We start from the raw sequence: 18,022 nt of genomic DNA, 5'->3' as shown, positions 1-18,022 counted from the left end.
CCTGGAGGACAATAACTGCTGGAATCAGTCGGATCTTCTTCAGTCAGCAGATAATTGTGTAGCACAACACAAGCCTGGACAACACGTGTCACATTTTCTGGATACAGGCAGAGAGGTCTCCGAAATATCTTCCACCGAGAAGCCAGGATACCGAACGAATTTTCGATGCATAGTCTGGTAAGATGAGGTTATGTTAGTGTATAATTATACCCTTAAAGGGACCGAAAAGTGAATAGAAACCTATCGAAACTTTGTGTTCAGCGAAAAGGTTGAACCTTCAAAAGTTAAAATGTCAAAGAACTCCGCTGAAATCGCTGTAGTTTTTCTGTAATCGAATTTTCCATGATTGCGTGTCCAAGGACCTATTAGGAAACCGAGCAGTCTGTCAACAATTGCATCACCCCGCGCCATCTGTCGAGGACGCATGTAATACGTGCGCTTCCGGTCGCTAATCCGGCGAAAACGAAAATGGCACTGGGCATTTTTGACCACTTTCTCCGTCCAGAATGTCGAACCTCTCGAACATGAGTGCGCTGGAATTCCGCATTCGAGAACGCAACATCGCTCACACAGAACTTATGTTCGTGCGATAGCGTGCCGGAAAGTGTGTGCTTCGCAACAGAAGATTCCTCGTCCAGAGATTTACCGGAGTCACATTCGTCCTTACCAGTACATCACCGTGCCATGAACACGGACTGGTTTGTGAAATTTACATGCATCAGGGAGAAGCACTTGTGTAAGCCGAAACAAGCGCTGTTTTTTCGTCGTGCAGGTGTTCATGTGGGAAAAGCAAACCTATAGATACCACGGACCAGTGTTTTTAGCTGCCGAGAGGTAGGGAATGCGTGTGAAAAGCAGAGACAATTGCATCACAACTAACGAATATTTCGAAATACTGTGCCTGGACAACGAAGTACTGCAAGTGACTTTTACATACATACGAGAAACTGAAGAGCATGGCAACATACGCGGAAGCGCCGTGTGGTTTTTTTGCGCGCTACGGAAAACTGGACGGACAACCCTTATTTCTGCAGGAAATTCCGTCATATCGCCTGTCGGCTATTCACAAGGAGAATATGGGGTGCTCTGAGAAAGTACAATAGAAAGTATTCTTCCTGCCTGCATCGTGCATGCTATTAGGGACGCTTTCCCCATCAGTGTGCGGACTTGTAGAAATGTATATTGAACATGAGAACATGAGACATATTGAACATCTTTCATCTGTATATATTGATGTCAGCAAATTTTCATTTCTTGCTTGTTGCAAGTTTTTCTCATTGCTTTTTCTTTGCTGACACAGCATATTATAATTATTAGTTTGTTCCTAGAGGGTTAAGTAACCTGGGGGCATATCTGTACGTGTAGATTATAATCATGTCTTGTATATATGAGGAGTAAATAAGATAATTTTCATCAGTGTCACTCAGCTTAATTGTGTTCACAACCTCTTAATATATTCCTTATTGACAAGATATCCAAATGTCAATTAATATTTGAACCTAGATTGGAATTTAACACTTAACTCTGTTTTGCTCAAAGGACTACTTGTAACGGATTGCTTATCATATCACCAACTAACATTCGTAAAGAAGGACTTCGGGGCTGACTTCAAGTATTGCAGCCCTTAATCTGGGTTCTAAGTTAACCATGCAGCATTGGTGTGGGGGCAATAATACTCCAAATGGCTAAATAATTTATTGTGTAAGTTCTCTGTTACTGTAATTGAGATGTACTTTTGTAAAGTGCTTTTGACAACCCTGCAAATTGAAAGTGGCTTCAGTGTACACGACAAACGCATCGTAACATTTAATTGAAATATAATGTAAGAGCAGAAGCAACATTTTGTCACAACTCAAACTATGGCCTTCTTTTTTTTATTGTCCAGGAATTTAGGAAACAGAGCAGGACTTCCTGCCCTCTGATGTTTTGACATGCTTGATAGAGTTGGAAAAACCTGCAACAAATTAAACAAGAGAAGTATAAACAGTTTTGTCTTTCCCTTTTAACAAGAAATTTATATTTTACCATTTGTGCACTTTTGTATTCTGTGTTGATGAAAATATTACAGGAAGAATAATGCTGCAGATAGATCCAACAATGAAGATAATCTTTATCTTGATGAAGATGAAAACTTTTCTTCACGTGTGCTAAGTGAGACAAAAGAAATGTACAATGAAGGTTGTACAAAAACAGCAAATCTACGTTGACTAAAATTTTATATATGTGGATGTCACCACATGTAGTTTGCATCCAAAAGTAGGACTAGGCAAGGTTGTTTGGTTGTTGTTGGTAGGGTGTTGGCATGTTGATGTGCTATACCGTTATAGCACATCAATATAGATGAGGGGCAAATACAGTATACAAGTGTGATGGCTGCAAACTCTCAATTGAAGATTTATTCAACACATTAAGAAACTGAAAGCATGAGTACTAAAAGCAGTGCCAATGAAATGCATGGAGAACCACAGTAATCTCTCAGAAGGTAGGATCGGGAGAGCAATAAAGAGAAATGACAGTTGTGCCCGAGATAGGGGAACTCTGCGAATTTAGGACCAATATGATGTGGTAACCTTGCATGGCTCACTGCAGCTGTGACACAATTTGAAAAATTTCATTAGTGGGGCTTCAAAGACAATGAACTGCCGCTGTTTCACTCGGAATTCAAGTGCAGAGGATGCATCTCTAGAAAATTAATTAGCGTTCCTTAGTGTACCTCAACAGGAAGTATTCCTCTACCCTTCAAAGAATATAGTAGTTCTCATCGGTTTCTTCTCCTACTGTTGACGTCATACTAATGTTCTGCACCTGTCCAAAGACGTCCAAAATATCACAAAGTCTGCAACACGTAAAAGATCTAGTGCAACGGAACGGAATGAAATGGAATACGTCATCGCTGTATTATAATTTATACATGTGTGACACCTGTACATACCTAAGGCGTTGTGTTGAACTCGTCACCTCGGTGAAGCAAAATCACTGGTTACTGAACGGCAGTTTGCTTCGGACGTCTTCGCAATTCGCCTTCTACAGCATCTTCGTAGTCATCGGCAGCAAACTGAGCCCAGCGCACAGGACACGACTGTTGTATCTAATAGCCGAGTGCTTCGAACCATATTCGTTTTCGCGCACTGTCCTGAGGAATCTTGTGCTAGAACACGCTCGTCGTCGAAGATGAACGAAGATGATTTTCTCATCCCCGAACACCAAAACTACACCAGGCATATGTAGGTCTCTCTAATACGTGACACAGCAGCCACAGACATGTCATTCACTTCCATTTTCTGCGTCGCGCGACCAACACGACCACCCACGAAGTAGACAATAAACGCGATAACACACAGACGGCCTTGCAGATGGCACGGCGGATCGTAGCTCGTAGCGGCGAAGTAGCTGAATGCTTCATTAATGCTTTATCAATGTAGAAACTATGGAAGTGAGCGTCATTTTTAAAATGGCGTTCAGCTGCAAGATAATGTGCGTCAACTTTGTTCTCTGCAAACTTAACTCTCCCGGGGTAAGGGTTGACCAATCCCTGGGAGCCCTCCCAGACAACCATCAACGTCCCGAGGACATCCATGTTTTGTCATAACGTCCAGATCCATGATGGATGTCCAGGTGACATTCCATGGATATCCAAAAATATCCATAAATTTCCTACATTCATCCAGGGGTGACGTAGGCAAGAGGGACGTCCCCTGGATGTCCTGTACATATATATTTTGGACGTGTCCTGAAATTGACAACGAGGCTAACAGTTTTATGTTATCTATGCTAACAGTTAACAGTTGTGCATTCTGGTCACAGCTAATATTAACTACATGCCTGAAATTACATAATGTAAGATTTTGTTGCCCATATTAGCAGCTATGTTCAGTTTGGATTGGCGTCGTGCGAGAAATACTACTCCAGCTTCATTTATTCAATACCTCCATAAATGAATGTGCATACAACTGCGACAGTATCAAATCGGAATACACGCTAGGTTCGCTGGAATCAAAGAGCAAGAAACGTTGCCCAGTAAACCAGTAATATCCAGGCGACGTCCACACAAGGCCGCGAATGTCACAAATATCCAGACGTCTTGGGGATGTCCAGTGGATATATCGGAAATGACGTTGAACTTTCATCACATTCAGTACGTCGCATGGACGTTCCCGAGACATTGCATCTGAGACTTTTCGTGCCGGCGCATAATGACATTTTCTAGTTCAGAAACGTCATGCACGGGTATACATATCACATTATTTGTTTATATGAACGCACGTTTATTCTTTCGCCCCACAAATGATTCACGTTTTCGAGCACCGCTCGATCGACCGACATAACCAGACATCTTTCTGAACATTAGCAAAGCCAACTATTTCACAAAAATTACTTTGAACCCTTGGCCACCCCATCTCCTTATTCTTCGCTTGTGTAAGCTAGCTATTATGAACGGTTCGTCGATTTCGTCATTGTTCGTGTTACCGCGCGCCACCACGAGGGGGCCGAAGTAAAGGAAGCTGCAGAAAATAAAATATCCAAGCCGATCCGGTAGCGATGGTTTTGGCGGCTGTTGTGGTTTGCTCTGTCCTTTGTTTGGTGCAGAAATCACCTAATGTATACGTTGTCCGTCGTGTTCATGCGTCTGAAAACAAGATGAAGCCGTCAACTGTCACTGTAAATATATCTCACTGTGGTGCGTTTGAAATGACAATGTTGTAATTCAGGCGCTTTTGGAAAAAGTTCTTGCGTAGGGCGGGTTTGCGGTTAGGCCTAACAGTCGAGCGTTCCTAAAGATTTGTCCTAAGTCCACAATGCCAAAATACAAAGAACGATATTTGCGTGAAAAGGCTTCCGCAGAAGCTCGTGCTGCAATTGATTTGTTAAGTGATACGACGGAATGCACGCTACCTCGTGTGCTCGCTAATGTACCCGCGCCAGGAAATGAAGGGGAGGTAGCTCACCGCAGTGATCAAGAGACAGCCGGTCCAAGTAGACGCGAACGCATTCGAAATCCTGATTCTCCCGGGGGAAGTGTAGCATATGTCAGTGAACGTAACGAAAGCTTTACTACGTATATGCCTGACAGTTCCTCAGACATATCAAGTGCTAGCGAAAATGAACTAGACGCATCTCATATCACGGCGGAGTTGCGAGAGTGGGCTGTTACTGAAGCTATTAGGCAGACGTCATTGAGTAAGCTTCTAAAGATACTTCGACGTTACGAGCGCTTCAGCACCCTGCCCATGGATGCTCGGACGCTCTTGCAGACACCCAGGAATAGCTCCAAAGACGTTACTGATATGCCTCCTGGCCAGTACTACCATTTTGGCTTATTTCAATGTCTCCAGCACATTCTGGAAGGAATCGATGAAGTCCCAGAGCATATTTTGTTGACATTTAACGTTGATGGCCTTCCTCTCACAAAAAGCACGAAAAATGAATTGTGGCCAATACAGTGTAAGATTATGTCCCTGCCAGATGTCCCACCATTTGTAGTTGGCACGTACTGCGGAAGCGGAAAGCCTTTTCAGCCAAATGAGTATCTCAGGAAATTTATAGATGAGCTCGCTTGCCTCCTCAAGGAAGGTATTTCTGTAAAGGGATCAGTAGTCACTGCCGGATTTCATGCCATGATTTGTGATGCCCCTGCACGTGCCTACATATATGGAACCAAAGGTCACACGGGTTATGCAGGATGTCCCAAGTGCACAGACGAGGGAGATTATGGCGCGCATCGCACGTTTTACTCTACCACTAGCTCGGCCTTGCGAACCGATGAGTCCATTCGCGCACAGTCAGATGCTGATCACCATCGCAGCTTCTCAGTAATAACTGAATTACCAATTGACGTTGTTAAAACAGCGCCACTAGATTACATGCATTTGGTATGCTTAGGCGTCATGAAAAAGCTGATCCTGCTTTGGGTTTCAGGCCCGCTGAGTGTGCGCATTGGACCATCGCAGAGAGCCATTATGAATGAGAATGCCCGAAGAATTGAAAAATGCATTCCAAGAGAGTTTGCGCGCAAACCTAGGGCAGTAGATGAGGTGGACCGGTGGAAAGCCACAGAGTTTAGACTGTTTTTGCTTTACACAGGCCCGATCATCTTGGAGCAAGTGCTTCCAAAACCGCTTTTCGAAAACTTTCTAACCTTGCATTCTGCGATATCTATATTGGCAAGGGAGGACCTGTCTCAGTCGGAAAATCAGTACGCCTCGGCACTTCTCTCTCATTTTGTACGTGCCTTCGCGGAATTGTATGGTCAAGAATATGTGTCGTACAACGTGCATTGTTTGCTACACCTGGCACGTGATGTTGAAAACCTGGGGCCCCTGGATTCCTTCAGTGCTTTTCCTTTTGAAAATAACATGAAAATTCTTAAAAGACAGATCAGGAAACCAGGGGCTACACTTACTCAGCTCATTAACCGCTTCAGTGAAAAGCAGCTTGCAAACATAGGACCTGTTCGACAGGCAAAGGCAAAGCTTGGCCTTAGGAACTCGCACAGTCATGGTCCACTAATTGAATCATGCAGTTCACCACAGTATGGTACCCTGAAAACGTCCAATTTTCTGTTAACAACAAATGGCCCAGACAGGTACTGCGTGATAAATGGGGACATAATTGAAGTGGAAAACTTTGCGACACTGCAGTCCTCGGGAAAGCCCTGTGCAGTTGGTAGAAAACTGACTCCTATGCATGACTTGTTCTCCAAACCTTTTCCTTCATCATTAATTGGGATCTATGTTGTGTCAAAGGAACCAAATCTGAGAGTCTGGCCACTACAAAACCCACAGAAAGCTATTTGCCTGCCCTACAACTCCGCATTGGTTGCCATGCCCCTGTTGCACTTGCAGTAGGACATGCATGTGAGCTGAGAATGATTGTGGTAATCAGGACCTGTGTGTGGATGTGAGTGAGTATGAGTGAGTAACGGAGTGCATGTGAGTTAGCAAGAGGTCCAGTGGAAATTAGAGTATAGGTTAGCAAACGGAGTGATTGTGCATACAGAAAACAGTGCTAGTGAGCTAGCTAGCTAGCTTGAGTGAGTTTGATTTCTTTCTTTTTTTTTGCAATGTGAGTGAGCGTGAATGAGCACAAGCGAGTAGCAGACAAGAGTGTCAATATCTCAAATAACATTTGTCTATTTCTGGGTCTTATGTTTCACTGATTTCTGCCCTGGGCAGTGCAAAGGAGAAAAAAAAACAACACTTAGTAACGTAGCATGGATGGGCTTTTGCACTGGCTTGGTTCAGCTTTGGTGTGGCTTACTTTAGTCTGACCAGAATGGCTACACACCGCAACAAGTGTTCCTGGAGTGCAAAATTTAAGAAACTGAACTTGGTAACTTGATTGGTACGGCCATATTTTGTCATCGTGTGCTAACCCTTATTTAAATGTACCGAGCTGACAAAATGGGCAGGCCATGCTTTGGTCAAACTTACTGATGACTACACTCGCTTGTGCTCGCTCATACTCACTATCAGTGAATGAACTGAGTGCGAGTCTGTGAATGAAAACTAATGAATGAGCAAATTGTGGGTCAGGTGGCGTAGTGAATGAGCATGAGTGCGTGAGCAAAAATTTCAGCCCAATGGAATGAGCGTGAGTTGACAAATGAAGTGTGTGCAGACTAGTAAGTTTGAGTGAGTCAGCACAAAACTGATCAGGAATTGAATGGCCATGAGTAACTGAGTGAGAATGAGGACAGGCAGCGGTAAGTGCAGTCACCACAGAACTCGGGGAGCATGAGTGAACAGGGAGGGGGTACCTGATGGGTGTTGATGATGCAAATTTTGTATATGTGCCTGGGTTTAAGATTTGCTACTTCCAACCTGCAGCCGCCTTTTGCAATTGTGCATTTTGTGTTGCGCAATGAAGTCGAAGTTATCCCGTGCTCGTGGCTGTCCGGGAATACATGCATGTGGCCAAACTTACCAAGCCACAAAGTCGAAAAGCTCATAAGAAAAGGATGTCCTCCTGGAAGTTCCTGCCAAGAACTTGAGGTGGAAGTGAAAGGAATCTTCAGTAAGTGTTTCAAACCTACTATGAGAAGGAAAGCAGCTACCAACTTCCTTTCTTTCAGAATGTTACGAGGATGCCAGAAAGATGCTTCCCGTTTCCGAATATACCTCTGACCTCGTGGATGAACTACCCCCAAAGAGGATCAGACGTCCCAAGGTGTTCGAAAGTTCTTCAGATGACGACTTCCCTTCGGTTCCTCCAAGCTTTGCAGCCAGGGGTACATTCAAATAGTAAAACATATTTAGTTGAGTGATTAATCTCTCCATGCCCGGTTGCTCCTTGTATTTGATACTGACAGATGGAACTTTCATTTTACAGAAAAGTTGCTTCCCAAACGCACACCAGTGCATGCTGTTACCTTGGGTGGTATGACATTTTTAATGTGTAGAAAACATCAATGTAATATATTTGGTTTCGTTCCAACTAGACTCCGAACCTTCTACCCTTGTTGATCACAGGGATTCATCTGTGACAGGGACACGTAAGTGAATTTAATTTTCCATTATTAGCATGCCATCCATTTTCCAGAGTTTTACGTGAAGCTTTTTTAATATCTGAAAGCTGCATTTTTCAGATCGTGAGCACTGTCCAGGTAAATATGCTTGAATCTTTCTGTATCTTTTCGTATTTATGTATTTATATTTAAGTTATGGCGTATGTGGTTATGCACTGCTATAAATAAGTGTTGTCTAGCTTGGGTTGTTGTATAGCCCTTGGTGTCACTGCTTGCTACTGGACATTCGATGTTGTGCCATTAAACATGAAACATGATCCTATCACTGCTTGCTACTGCAGGTCCAGCGGACTTTGAAGAATATTCGGAACTAGAGGGAGGTATGTGTGCTTCTTTCTTTGTGTTTCATGTAACCATGCACTGACATCGTCTTCTTGCATACCCGAAGCTTCGTTCAGAACTGGTAAGTCCTCTACCCCATTTTTCACTTGTATTATGTGGTATTGTTTATGTGCTATGCTATTTAGGTTGTGCAGGCGATTCACCACCAATCACTTGTAACCAACGAAGTAGCCAGGTTCCACAACGACAGCTACATACCGGTAATCATACAAAACTGATCAGAGAATTCATTCAATTCAATTGTTCTTGCATCAAGTGTGTGGCTCTCACGTTAGTTGTGTGAACTGTTTTGTTCAATGGTCATTTTGGACAAAAAAGAAAATTTTCACCCTGCACGACTGTTCTCAAATGTTTTATGTGTTTTGTGTTCAAAAAGGTGCCATCCTGTAATTTTGCTAAGGTAAAAATATAGACCTGAAACTGGGAAGACGAAAAAAAAAAAGGCATGACCAACATCTCTGTTGAGACGTTGATAATTAAGATATGTCTTTTTGTGTACCTAGTCTTGGCTATAGACCAGTGCCATCAGCTTGCTTTTTGAGTTCGCTTATTTTAAAGATATAACATTATCATGCTTTTTGTATGTTTCAGCTCGAGTATATTGTGGTCTTTACATATTACAGAACCAGCACATAGTGGAGCAAGAACTTTACCGGCAGCCAGTACAACTACTCGTTCACAAACGCAGGCAATGCCAGACTGCGGTGAGTGCCTCAATTGCTCATTCAATTCTGCCCTAAATTTGCGTTGAAATTTGTATTGAATTTGCGCTTACAGAGTTCCAAAGACAGGTCCTCAAGAGCCTTAACATACTCCGTATGGCTATGCAGCAACATAGTGAACTCCTATCAAGTCTAGTTCCCCAGCAATCTAGTCTCGTTGAGGCTCCGTTGCTCCTGTCAGAGCCACTTGACTCTGTAGAGGATGTTGACAACTTCGAACGGCAACTCACACCTGATCGTCAAAAACAGTTGGTAGGTATATGGCAGCCATTAGCAACCGTGTGACCACCTTATGTTAATGTGTGCAGTAACGAAAGTTGCTTCCAGCAACTTCCACACCATTTTTACAGTTCTTGTGGCAGCATTATTGTTCTTACACTGAGACAATGACTGTGTTGATTGCTACACTACTTGCAGGTGACTGAGCTAATGTTGCTGGGAGGAAGCTCCCTGAAATGTGCAGTCAAAAGGATTCTATCCCACATGTTCACAGACAAACTTGCACAGCTTTACAGCTGGGAAGGAAGAAAAGGAAAATTTAAATTTGTGGACCTTACTTTGCCAGGTCTAATCTTACGTATGTATGATTTATTCTTTGTACAAAATTTAAACAATTCCTTCAAACTGTTTATTTGTAGCATATATGCACCATAAATAGATGCTGCATTGTTTGGGTGATCATTTCTTTTCCCTTTTTCCTGGCAGGTGCCCTTCACGCACAGAAAAAGTTTTCGAAAGTAACAGAGTTCGAGGTGCAGGTAGTTGCCAAAGAATGGCTGAGGCATGCTGGTGACAGGTGTAAAAGAGCCAAAAGCATCGAGTCTGGTAAGGATGCACACAATCATAAGTGTTTGCTGCTTTCTTAGATGTTAGATTGGACGAGTACAGTTGAGCCTCTATGTAACTAACGTGTGTCTAATGAAATTTTGTATTTAGCAAAACAGTGTTTGCTGCATTTCCGTGTCCTCATATGTTGTAGACTCAGAGCCTGTCTGTCTGTTTGAAATCCTGAAAAAAGAAAACCACATGCATGGGGAACATCTGATGTGTAATTGTGTTTTCATCAGTTCCTTGAGTAGTGCTAGGACCAATCTTCTACCCTGCACCATAGCCCAAATTTGTGCCCCTTGTGTGACCCCCATGGTAGTTCCGACTGAATGTTTTCTAATTTCATTGCTTTCCTTCCAGCAGTTGCGTAAACTGCCTCAGGAGGCTACTGCGTGGGCTGCCCCAGGAATCTACTGCATGAACTTCCCCAGGAACAAACTGTTAGCCACACCACAGCGGCGGGGTGCCCTACTGTTCTGAGACAAGGTGGAGAAAATCACCAAAGAATAAGTGGTTGTGTGGTGCCCTAAGAACAGTGGACAAGCAGTGGTCTTAAAAAAACAGCTGATGTTGTTTGCAGCGGTTCAGTACATTCAGTGGTATCTTTCTTGTTTTGTCCAGTTACATATGGCTAATTAGTACTCATTGTGTGTTTTGAATGATATATTGGTCTGAATGCCTTGTCAATTGAAAAGTTGCAGCTCACAGACACCACTAAGGTGACTCCAATTCTGCCAACTTGTCTGTACTTGATTTTTTTTTTTTTTTTTCAAAAAGCTTTTGAATGAACACTGATTAGAAGTGTAACTCTCACCTTATAATTTACAACTGCAAAATAATTCTGCTGCGTGAAAAAACAATATGTGCCACATAACTGCCAATGCATGATCTGCTTGTGGACTTTTACTGCAGTGTTTATTCTAGCAAAGGATACCTTTGAATGTGTTAATAAGATGGTCGACCTCCCCATTTTTTTCTTTCAAACATATATTAAAGCCTTGTCCCTAGGAGGCATATAGGCGCTGAAGTAGTTGAAAATAATTGGTCGTTATTTTTGAATGAATTGTCATTCAGATGTGGGCATTTCGACCATTGCGCTTCCTACGCAGTTTGACTCCACATATCTTCATAACTATTTGACATATTCAGTTTAATTTTTTTCCACGTAATGTCAGCTTAATCTTCGATATCCTTGCGCCAGAAAACTCCAAACTCCACGTCATGTCTGGGGTGGGTAGCATTGCATCCTAAGGTTTGCATGTGAGAAGATAAATCACAAATTTGCCTCATTTGTAAAATATGGTATATTTTTGGAACCTCGCTTCTCGTCCCCCAGTTGCGATACCCGAAAGTAATCTACATCATTGTGTTCGTCTGGAAATGCCCTTTCTTCTCGTAGCGAGTACATCGTATTGTGAATTAGGGCAACGCCCTCAACAGTCTTTTTTTTTAGGGGTGCCTACAGAAAATGCGTAAATTCGACAGCACGCACCCGGTATATATCCACTCGTGACATCGTTCATTTTACTCACAAACGTTCATGACGACTCAAAACAGCACATCAAAAAACTTTTTGCTTCAGAGATGGTCGAATTTACGTTGCGAATGACGTTGAGTCACGAACGTAACTTCGACCATCTCTGAAGCAGATTTTTTTTATGTGCTGTTTTGAGTCATCATGAACGTTCGTGAGTAAAATGAACGATGTCACGAGAGATGCGCACTGTCAAATTTACCCATTTTCTGTAGACACCCCTTACAAAGACTGTTGGGGGCGTTGGCCTAATCCACAATACGATGTACTCGCTACGAGAAGAAAGGGCATTTCCAGACGAAGACAATTATGTAGATTATTTTCGGGTATCGCAACTGGGGGACGAGAAGTGAGGTTCCCAAAATGTACGATATTTTACAAATGATGCAAATTTGATTTTTTATCTCCTCAAATGCAAACCTTAGGATCTTCAGAACTAAGGATGCAATGCTACCGACCCCCGACAACACGTGGAAAAAAATTCAGCTGAATGTCTAATAGTTAAGATATGTGGCATCAAACTTCGTAGGAAGCACAACGGTCGAAATGCCCACATCTGAATGATAATTCATTAAAAAATAACCACCAATTATTTTCAACTACTTTCAGCGTCAATATGCCTCCTAGGGACAAGGCTTTAATATATGTTTGAAAGAAAAAAATGGGGAGGTCAACCGGACCACTCAGCCTGATCCAGCGTGAAATCATTTTTTTTTCTTTCTTGAAATAGACAGATTGGTCCATTTTTCTTGCTCAAATAGGCAGTACTATACATACTGTGCACAGTTTAAACTCAGCTTAAGTAAGCTGACTTTTTTTCACCTACTTTGTACATTTCTAAGTGTGTTATGGTATCAACACCAGTGTAAAACCTTCAATGTTTTGATGTAAAATTTAGCCAGCATAGCCTTGCTCAGCTCTGCTGTAGTAGGGCAATTTTATGGTTCACATTACTTTTTCACGCGAATTTTATACAAGAATGGCACTTTCAAGCCAAACTGTGATACAACTTGCCCAAGTGCAAGTTTGCCTGTTTTGTACAGCTTTTGTATAACTTGTATTTCATATACGAAAGGGACTGTAAAACTAACCCGTACAAGGCAAGGTGTGTTAGCAGAGTCTAACTTCAGTGTAAAAGGCGGACACTTCTAAATATTTTTGTTTTTCTGCAAGATTTAGCCTTCTAAAGCCTTCTTAGATTTAGCCACTTTAGCCGTGGCGTGCAAAGAGGCAATTTTATGGTTAATTATTTTTACGTGAATTTTATGCACGAATTGCATTTCCATGCCAAACTGTGATACAACTAGTCTAAGTGCAAGCTTACCTGTTCTGTAAAACTTTTGTATTTTGTACAACTTTGTATTTTATGTAAGAATGGGACCGCCAACCGAATTTGTACGAGAAGGCGAAGAACACTAGTACCAAAGGCACTGCCAAGCCAGGTTGTGATACATATATCTCATGTGAAACTATGCTCAAGTACCTGTTACAAATAAATGTTTTGACATGTAATCTGTTTATTTAATGGTTCTGGATGAACTGGGATAAATTGCAAACGAAAAAATACAAAAGAGTATAACATTTAATACGGATGTGCATGGAAATGTACACGTCCCATTAATATCCAGACGTCTGGGAAGTGACATCTACTGGACGTCTACTGGATGTACAATGGCTACTGAAAGCATAGTCCCCTCAACGTACAAAAGACGTCAACGGGCTGTGTACGAAAGTCCATGGGACGTCCAAATCTCCACAACAAGATATTGCCGAGACGTCTCCGGGACGTATATTGTTTACTGGGTGCCTGCTGTCCACTGCTGAGCGTCGTCTGCTATACTAACTGCACCGCCGCGACCAAGGCAGAAAGCGCCATGGATATCGACAATAGCGCCGACATTCATCATCATCATCCGCTCGCCTGTGCCGGCGTGCTTTCTCCAGTAGCTTTTTCCGTTGTGCTGTTCCAAGTTTGAAGGTGGGCTTATTAAATGTGCACGAAGTTGCCGTGATGCCGAAAGTTAAGGGTAAAAGGTGTGTGTACATGAAGGCACTATACGGGCTGAAAAAAAAAAAGGCTCCATGCGATTTCGGCTGACGCCCTGAATACGCTACGCGAGCAACACGAGTGTCGTGCGTCTTGTTCACGGGATCAAGATCAAGACCTTTGTGTACATGGTGATTGAAAGTGATGAGAATTGTGTTCTCAGCAGTCCCTCCAGTCGCCGAGGAGATTGAGGAAACTTATTCGTCGACGTCAGAGAGTGCTGAACAACAACTTGACTGTGAGATGATGGATGGCGTCCGAACAGTTTGCTGTTCAACAGTTTAAAACACAAAGTACTCAATGTGATTTCCAAGGCAGAAGAGAATCGAGCCCGGCTGTACATAGTACGTTCACGCCAAATGTAAATGAAAAACCGCATATTTTGACTTCTTTGAGGAAGTGGGCCGTTGAGTGTATAGCATACATGCTTTACATTAAGCATATGCTATCAGTGCCATATGAACTCGAATGATATCGTTTTCGCTCGTGACTTGGTGGGAACGGGAGGCGTACGCCTTTTTTGTACCACTTATCAATTGCATAATTGATACAAAAAAGGTCACGCCTCCGGTTTTCAACAAAATCGGGGGCGGGAACGCTGTCATTCGGGATTAGCAGGCTATGAGGTAAAGTTCGTTTTTAAGAGTGTGCTGGTAACAATCTTGTGTCAGATTTACTTCACTCTCCTCAAGACAAATTATTGTTGATGTAATATTGTAATCATGTTTTGAGCCGATATTCTGTGAATAGTGGATTGAAATTTTTGACAAAATTCAGTTGGAGCCTGTCTAGGCAAGGGAGCGTGCTATCAAGCGAAGTTTGTACCGTAAAAGTTGATTTGAAAAATTCATTTGTTACACTCTAAAGACAGAACTTCACCACATAACACGCTCTGCGCCAACCATGGCCACGAACGATAGGGCTAGCCTCTAATTCCAAGAGAGAGGAGGGCGTACGCCTTTTTGTGTCAATTATCATATATCCAAATTGACACAAAAAGGCGTACGTACCGCTCTGTCCTCATATCAGAAGCTACAACCCTATCATTCGTAGCAATGGTTGGCGCAGAGCGTGCTACGCGGGGAAGAGATGTTTTTCGAGAGCGGAAGGGAGTATGTCTACCAAGACGTGGCAAACATAAAATGAAATTCAACAGTGTCCACCCTGTGTTCCTTTCTACTGTGCTTTTTTGTGTGAAATTTTTGATTTGGAATATTGTTACACGTACCAATAAAAGAGAGAATGCTATCTTGGGCTGTAGAGTTTTAGAGAAGCAAATGGCGTAGGGTACCACCATGGGGTGGTGATTTTCCTACACTCTTAGAAATGAACTTCACCGCATAGCACGCTACTAGCCAACCATAATCTCGAACGATATCGTTATCTGCCCTGATTTGTTGAAAACGGGAAGCGTACGCCTTTTCTGTGACAATTATGAGCATCATAAGTGTCACAAAAAAGGCGTACGCCTCCCATTTTCAACAAATCAGGGCAGATAACGATATCATGTGAGAATATGGCTGGCTAGGAGCGTGCTATGCGGCGAAGATCCTTTTTAAGAGTGTATATCTGTAAATGTGTTCTTATATGCTCACATAATTTCAACTTCTTTTTTGTTTAGCGAGCTGTGATAAACAAGCTACAGTGCATTCTGCACTATGTTACAGTTACTTCATTGATGTGTTCCTTATGATTACAATCTCTAAGAACTATATTTATTTATTTATTTCTTCATGTTAGCACAAGCTGTGATATTTACTCACTTCCATGAAGTTTATAGAAGTATGTCACAAGGCTATAGTGGCATTCCTAGGAATGTGATGTCATGTGTTTGCTGAATAAATTTGACTACATTCGTTAAATACTTTTGGTGTGTCTTGTACTACCAGTTATATTGCGAAACATATATTGCAGACATTACAACATTATACACAGAAACATGATCGTCTGGGAGTATTCCGATCGGCAATTGTGCATTGTTTTAGGATAAGTGAGGTCGTGTATATAAGGAGTGTAATACTAGAGCATACTTCCTCGAATAACCTAGGTGTAGTTCAGTGGAGCCAGCATGTAATTCGGCAACATACATAGGTTGATAGTCACTGTAAATCACATTTGTGAGGGTGGGCTAGGATGACCGTACAACATCCTTGAAGCGTCAGTAAGGACATCCACTGGACTGACCTGGGACACCTATGGATGCAACTTTGGCAGTAAATTTGACGTCCACGAGACGTCATAGGGATTTCTGTGGACATCCCTAGGATGTCCAGATGTCCCAGAACGAACGTCCACAGGATGTTCCTGGAACGTTGGTGGTTGTCTGGGCTGGACCCGAAACCGAAGTTGTTCTTTTTCGCCGTTTGTTGGCAGAACCGTCCATGTTCCGGCAAGCTTCAAAATATTTATACGTAAAAGATATGCCGAATTGATAAGCTGCTTTAGGTAATTTTCCACTGCAGTTTCAGAACTAGGGGACCATGTTTGGGACCTAAAGTGGATATCTTGGTTTTGTAGCGAGCCAATTTTGTTCCCAAGGGCATCAAAGTGCGACTAAAATATGAGACATCACACTTAAAGAGGGCTTAGCCTAGCGACACTTCCGCATGTAGGCAATCCGACGGTACATTTGAGCACGTGTGAATGGGAGGAGGAATGAAACTCGAAAGGGAGGGGAATTAGCACGCATTCTCCTCTGATAACCAGCACCGCAAGACGGGTTTGATAAAAACATCTACAAAATCAAGGTGTGCTTTCATGGCCAAAGAGGCTGAAGAACATTTCTGGTGATTTCTGGTTAACAACAGAAAGGCACGGCTGCCGATACTGCGTTCACCTGAGGTTCGCGTTTTGGGAAATCGAACGCTTTCTTATTCTTAGTATCAGTTCCTTAAACTCTTTCTGACGTTGTACTTATGGCGTTAAAAAGATGTACAAAAATTCTTATGGCTGTAGTGTACCGTTATTGCATTGTGATCTGCCCGCCGATGATTTCCTTTTCATCTTTACTTTGTCCGTGACCGTCATGTTTTTGTATTTATACAATGTATGCTTATTTTTATGTTAACCACTCTTTCATAATTTTTTATCTCAGCACCACGGGGAAGCTTGGTTGCCACAAGTATGAAATTTCATGGGCACCTTAATGGCTGTAAAATGGTATATTTTGTCTAACGACGTTATATGCTGCATATACTGCGTTCCCCTGAGGTTCGTGTTTTGGGAAATCGAACGCTTTCTTATTCTTAGTATCAGTTCCTAAAACTCTTTCTGACGTTGTACTGATGGCGTTAAACAAATGTACAAAAATTCTTATGGCTGTAGTGTACCGTTATTGCATTGTGATCTGCCCGCCGATGATTTCCTTTTCATCTTTACCTTGTCCGTGACCGTCATCTTTTGTATGTATACAATGTATGCTTATTTTTATGTTTACCACTATTTCTTAATTTTTCCTCGCAGCACCACGGGGAAGCTTGGTTGCCACCAGTATGAAATTTCATGGGTACCTTAATGGCTGTAAAATGGTATATTTTGTCTAACGACGTTATATGCTGCATATACTGCGTTCCCCTGAGGTTAGCGTTTTGGGAAATCGAACGCTTTCTTATTCTTAGTATCAGTTCCTAAAACTCTTTCTGACGTTGTACTTATGGCGTTAAAAAAATGTACAAAAATTCTTATGGCTGTAGTGTACCGTTATTGCATTGTGATCTGCCCGCCGATGATTTCCTTTTCATCTTTACCTTGTCCGTGACCGTCATGTTTTTGTATTTATACAATGTATGCTTATTTTTATGTTTACCACTCTTTCTTAATTTTTCCTCGCAGCACCACAGGGAAGCTTGGTTGCCACCAGTATGAAATTTGATGGGTACCTTAATGGCTGTAAAACGGTATATTTTGTCTAACGACGTTATATACCTCCATTTAGGAGAAGCGAAGGCAAGGAAATTTTTCTTTTTCTTTTCTTCATGCATACACTTGCCTCGGCAACAGCATGCTTATACCGTGCATGGCCGAGC

General features: G+C 42.3%; 1 protein-coding gene across 3 annotated transcripts; it reads left to right on the top strand.

Moving 5' to 3' along the window:
• The first annotated feature begins 4,508 nt into the window (after positions 1-4,508).
• On the top strand, positions 4,509-11,435 carry LOC135396571 (uncharacterized). Of its 3 annotated transcripts, none has more exons than XM_064627612.1 (14): positions 4,509-4,659; positions 7,827-8,013; positions 8,072-8,227; positions 8,329-8,373; positions 8,438-8,491; positions 8,585-8,602; positions 8,806-8,844; positions 8,913-8,927; positions 8,992-9,066; positions 9,490-9,570; positions 9,644-9,840; positions 10,006-10,165; positions 10,294-10,413; positions 10,777-11,435. In XM_064627612.1, the coding sequence occupies exons 1-14, from the start codon at positions 4,540-4,542 to the stop codon at positions 10,785-10,787; spliced, it is 1,278 nt and encodes a 425-aa protein (XP_064483682.1). In that variant the 5' UTR covers positions 4,509-4,539; the 3' UTR covers positions 10,788-11,435. The 3 variants fall into 3 exon arrangements, with proteins under 3 accessions (XP_064483682.1, XP_064483681.1, XP_064483680.1); XM_064627611.1 differs by having other exon boundaries at positions 8,329-8,376; positions 10,780-11,435; XM_064627610.1 differs by having other exon boundaries at positions 4,510-4,659; positions 8,329-8,376.
• The last annotated feature ends 6,587 nt before the right edge of the window (positions 11,436-18,022 follow it).

Source organism: Ornithodoros turicata, chromosome 6, assembly GCF_037126465.1.
Source record: "Ornithodoros turicata isolate Travis chromosome 6, ASM3712646v1, whole genome shotgun sequence".
Taxonomy (NCBI): domain Eukaryota; kingdom Metazoa; phylum Arthropoda; class Arachnida; order Ixodida; family Argasidae; genus Ornithodoros; species Ornithodoros turicata.
This window is presented reverse-complemented; position numbering and strand designations above follow the sequence as displayed.

What these genes read in the sequence shown, in the direction of transcription:
- LOC135396571 (XM_064627610.1), top strand. Translation starts at nt 4,540, where the DNA reads ATGGTTTTGGCGGCTGTTGTGGTTTGCTCTGTCCTTTGTTTGGTGCAG. An exon ending in TCCAAGCTTTGCAGCCAGGG is followed by an intron (nt 8,228 to 8,328) that starts GTACATTCAAAT and finishes TTCATTTTACAG; the next exon opens with AAAAGTTGCTTCCCAAACGC. An exon ending in TTTGCCAGGTCTAATCTTAC is followed by an intron (nt 10,166 to 10,293) that starts GTATGTATGATT and finishes TTTTCCTGGCAG; the next exon opens with GTGCCCTTCACGCACAGAAA.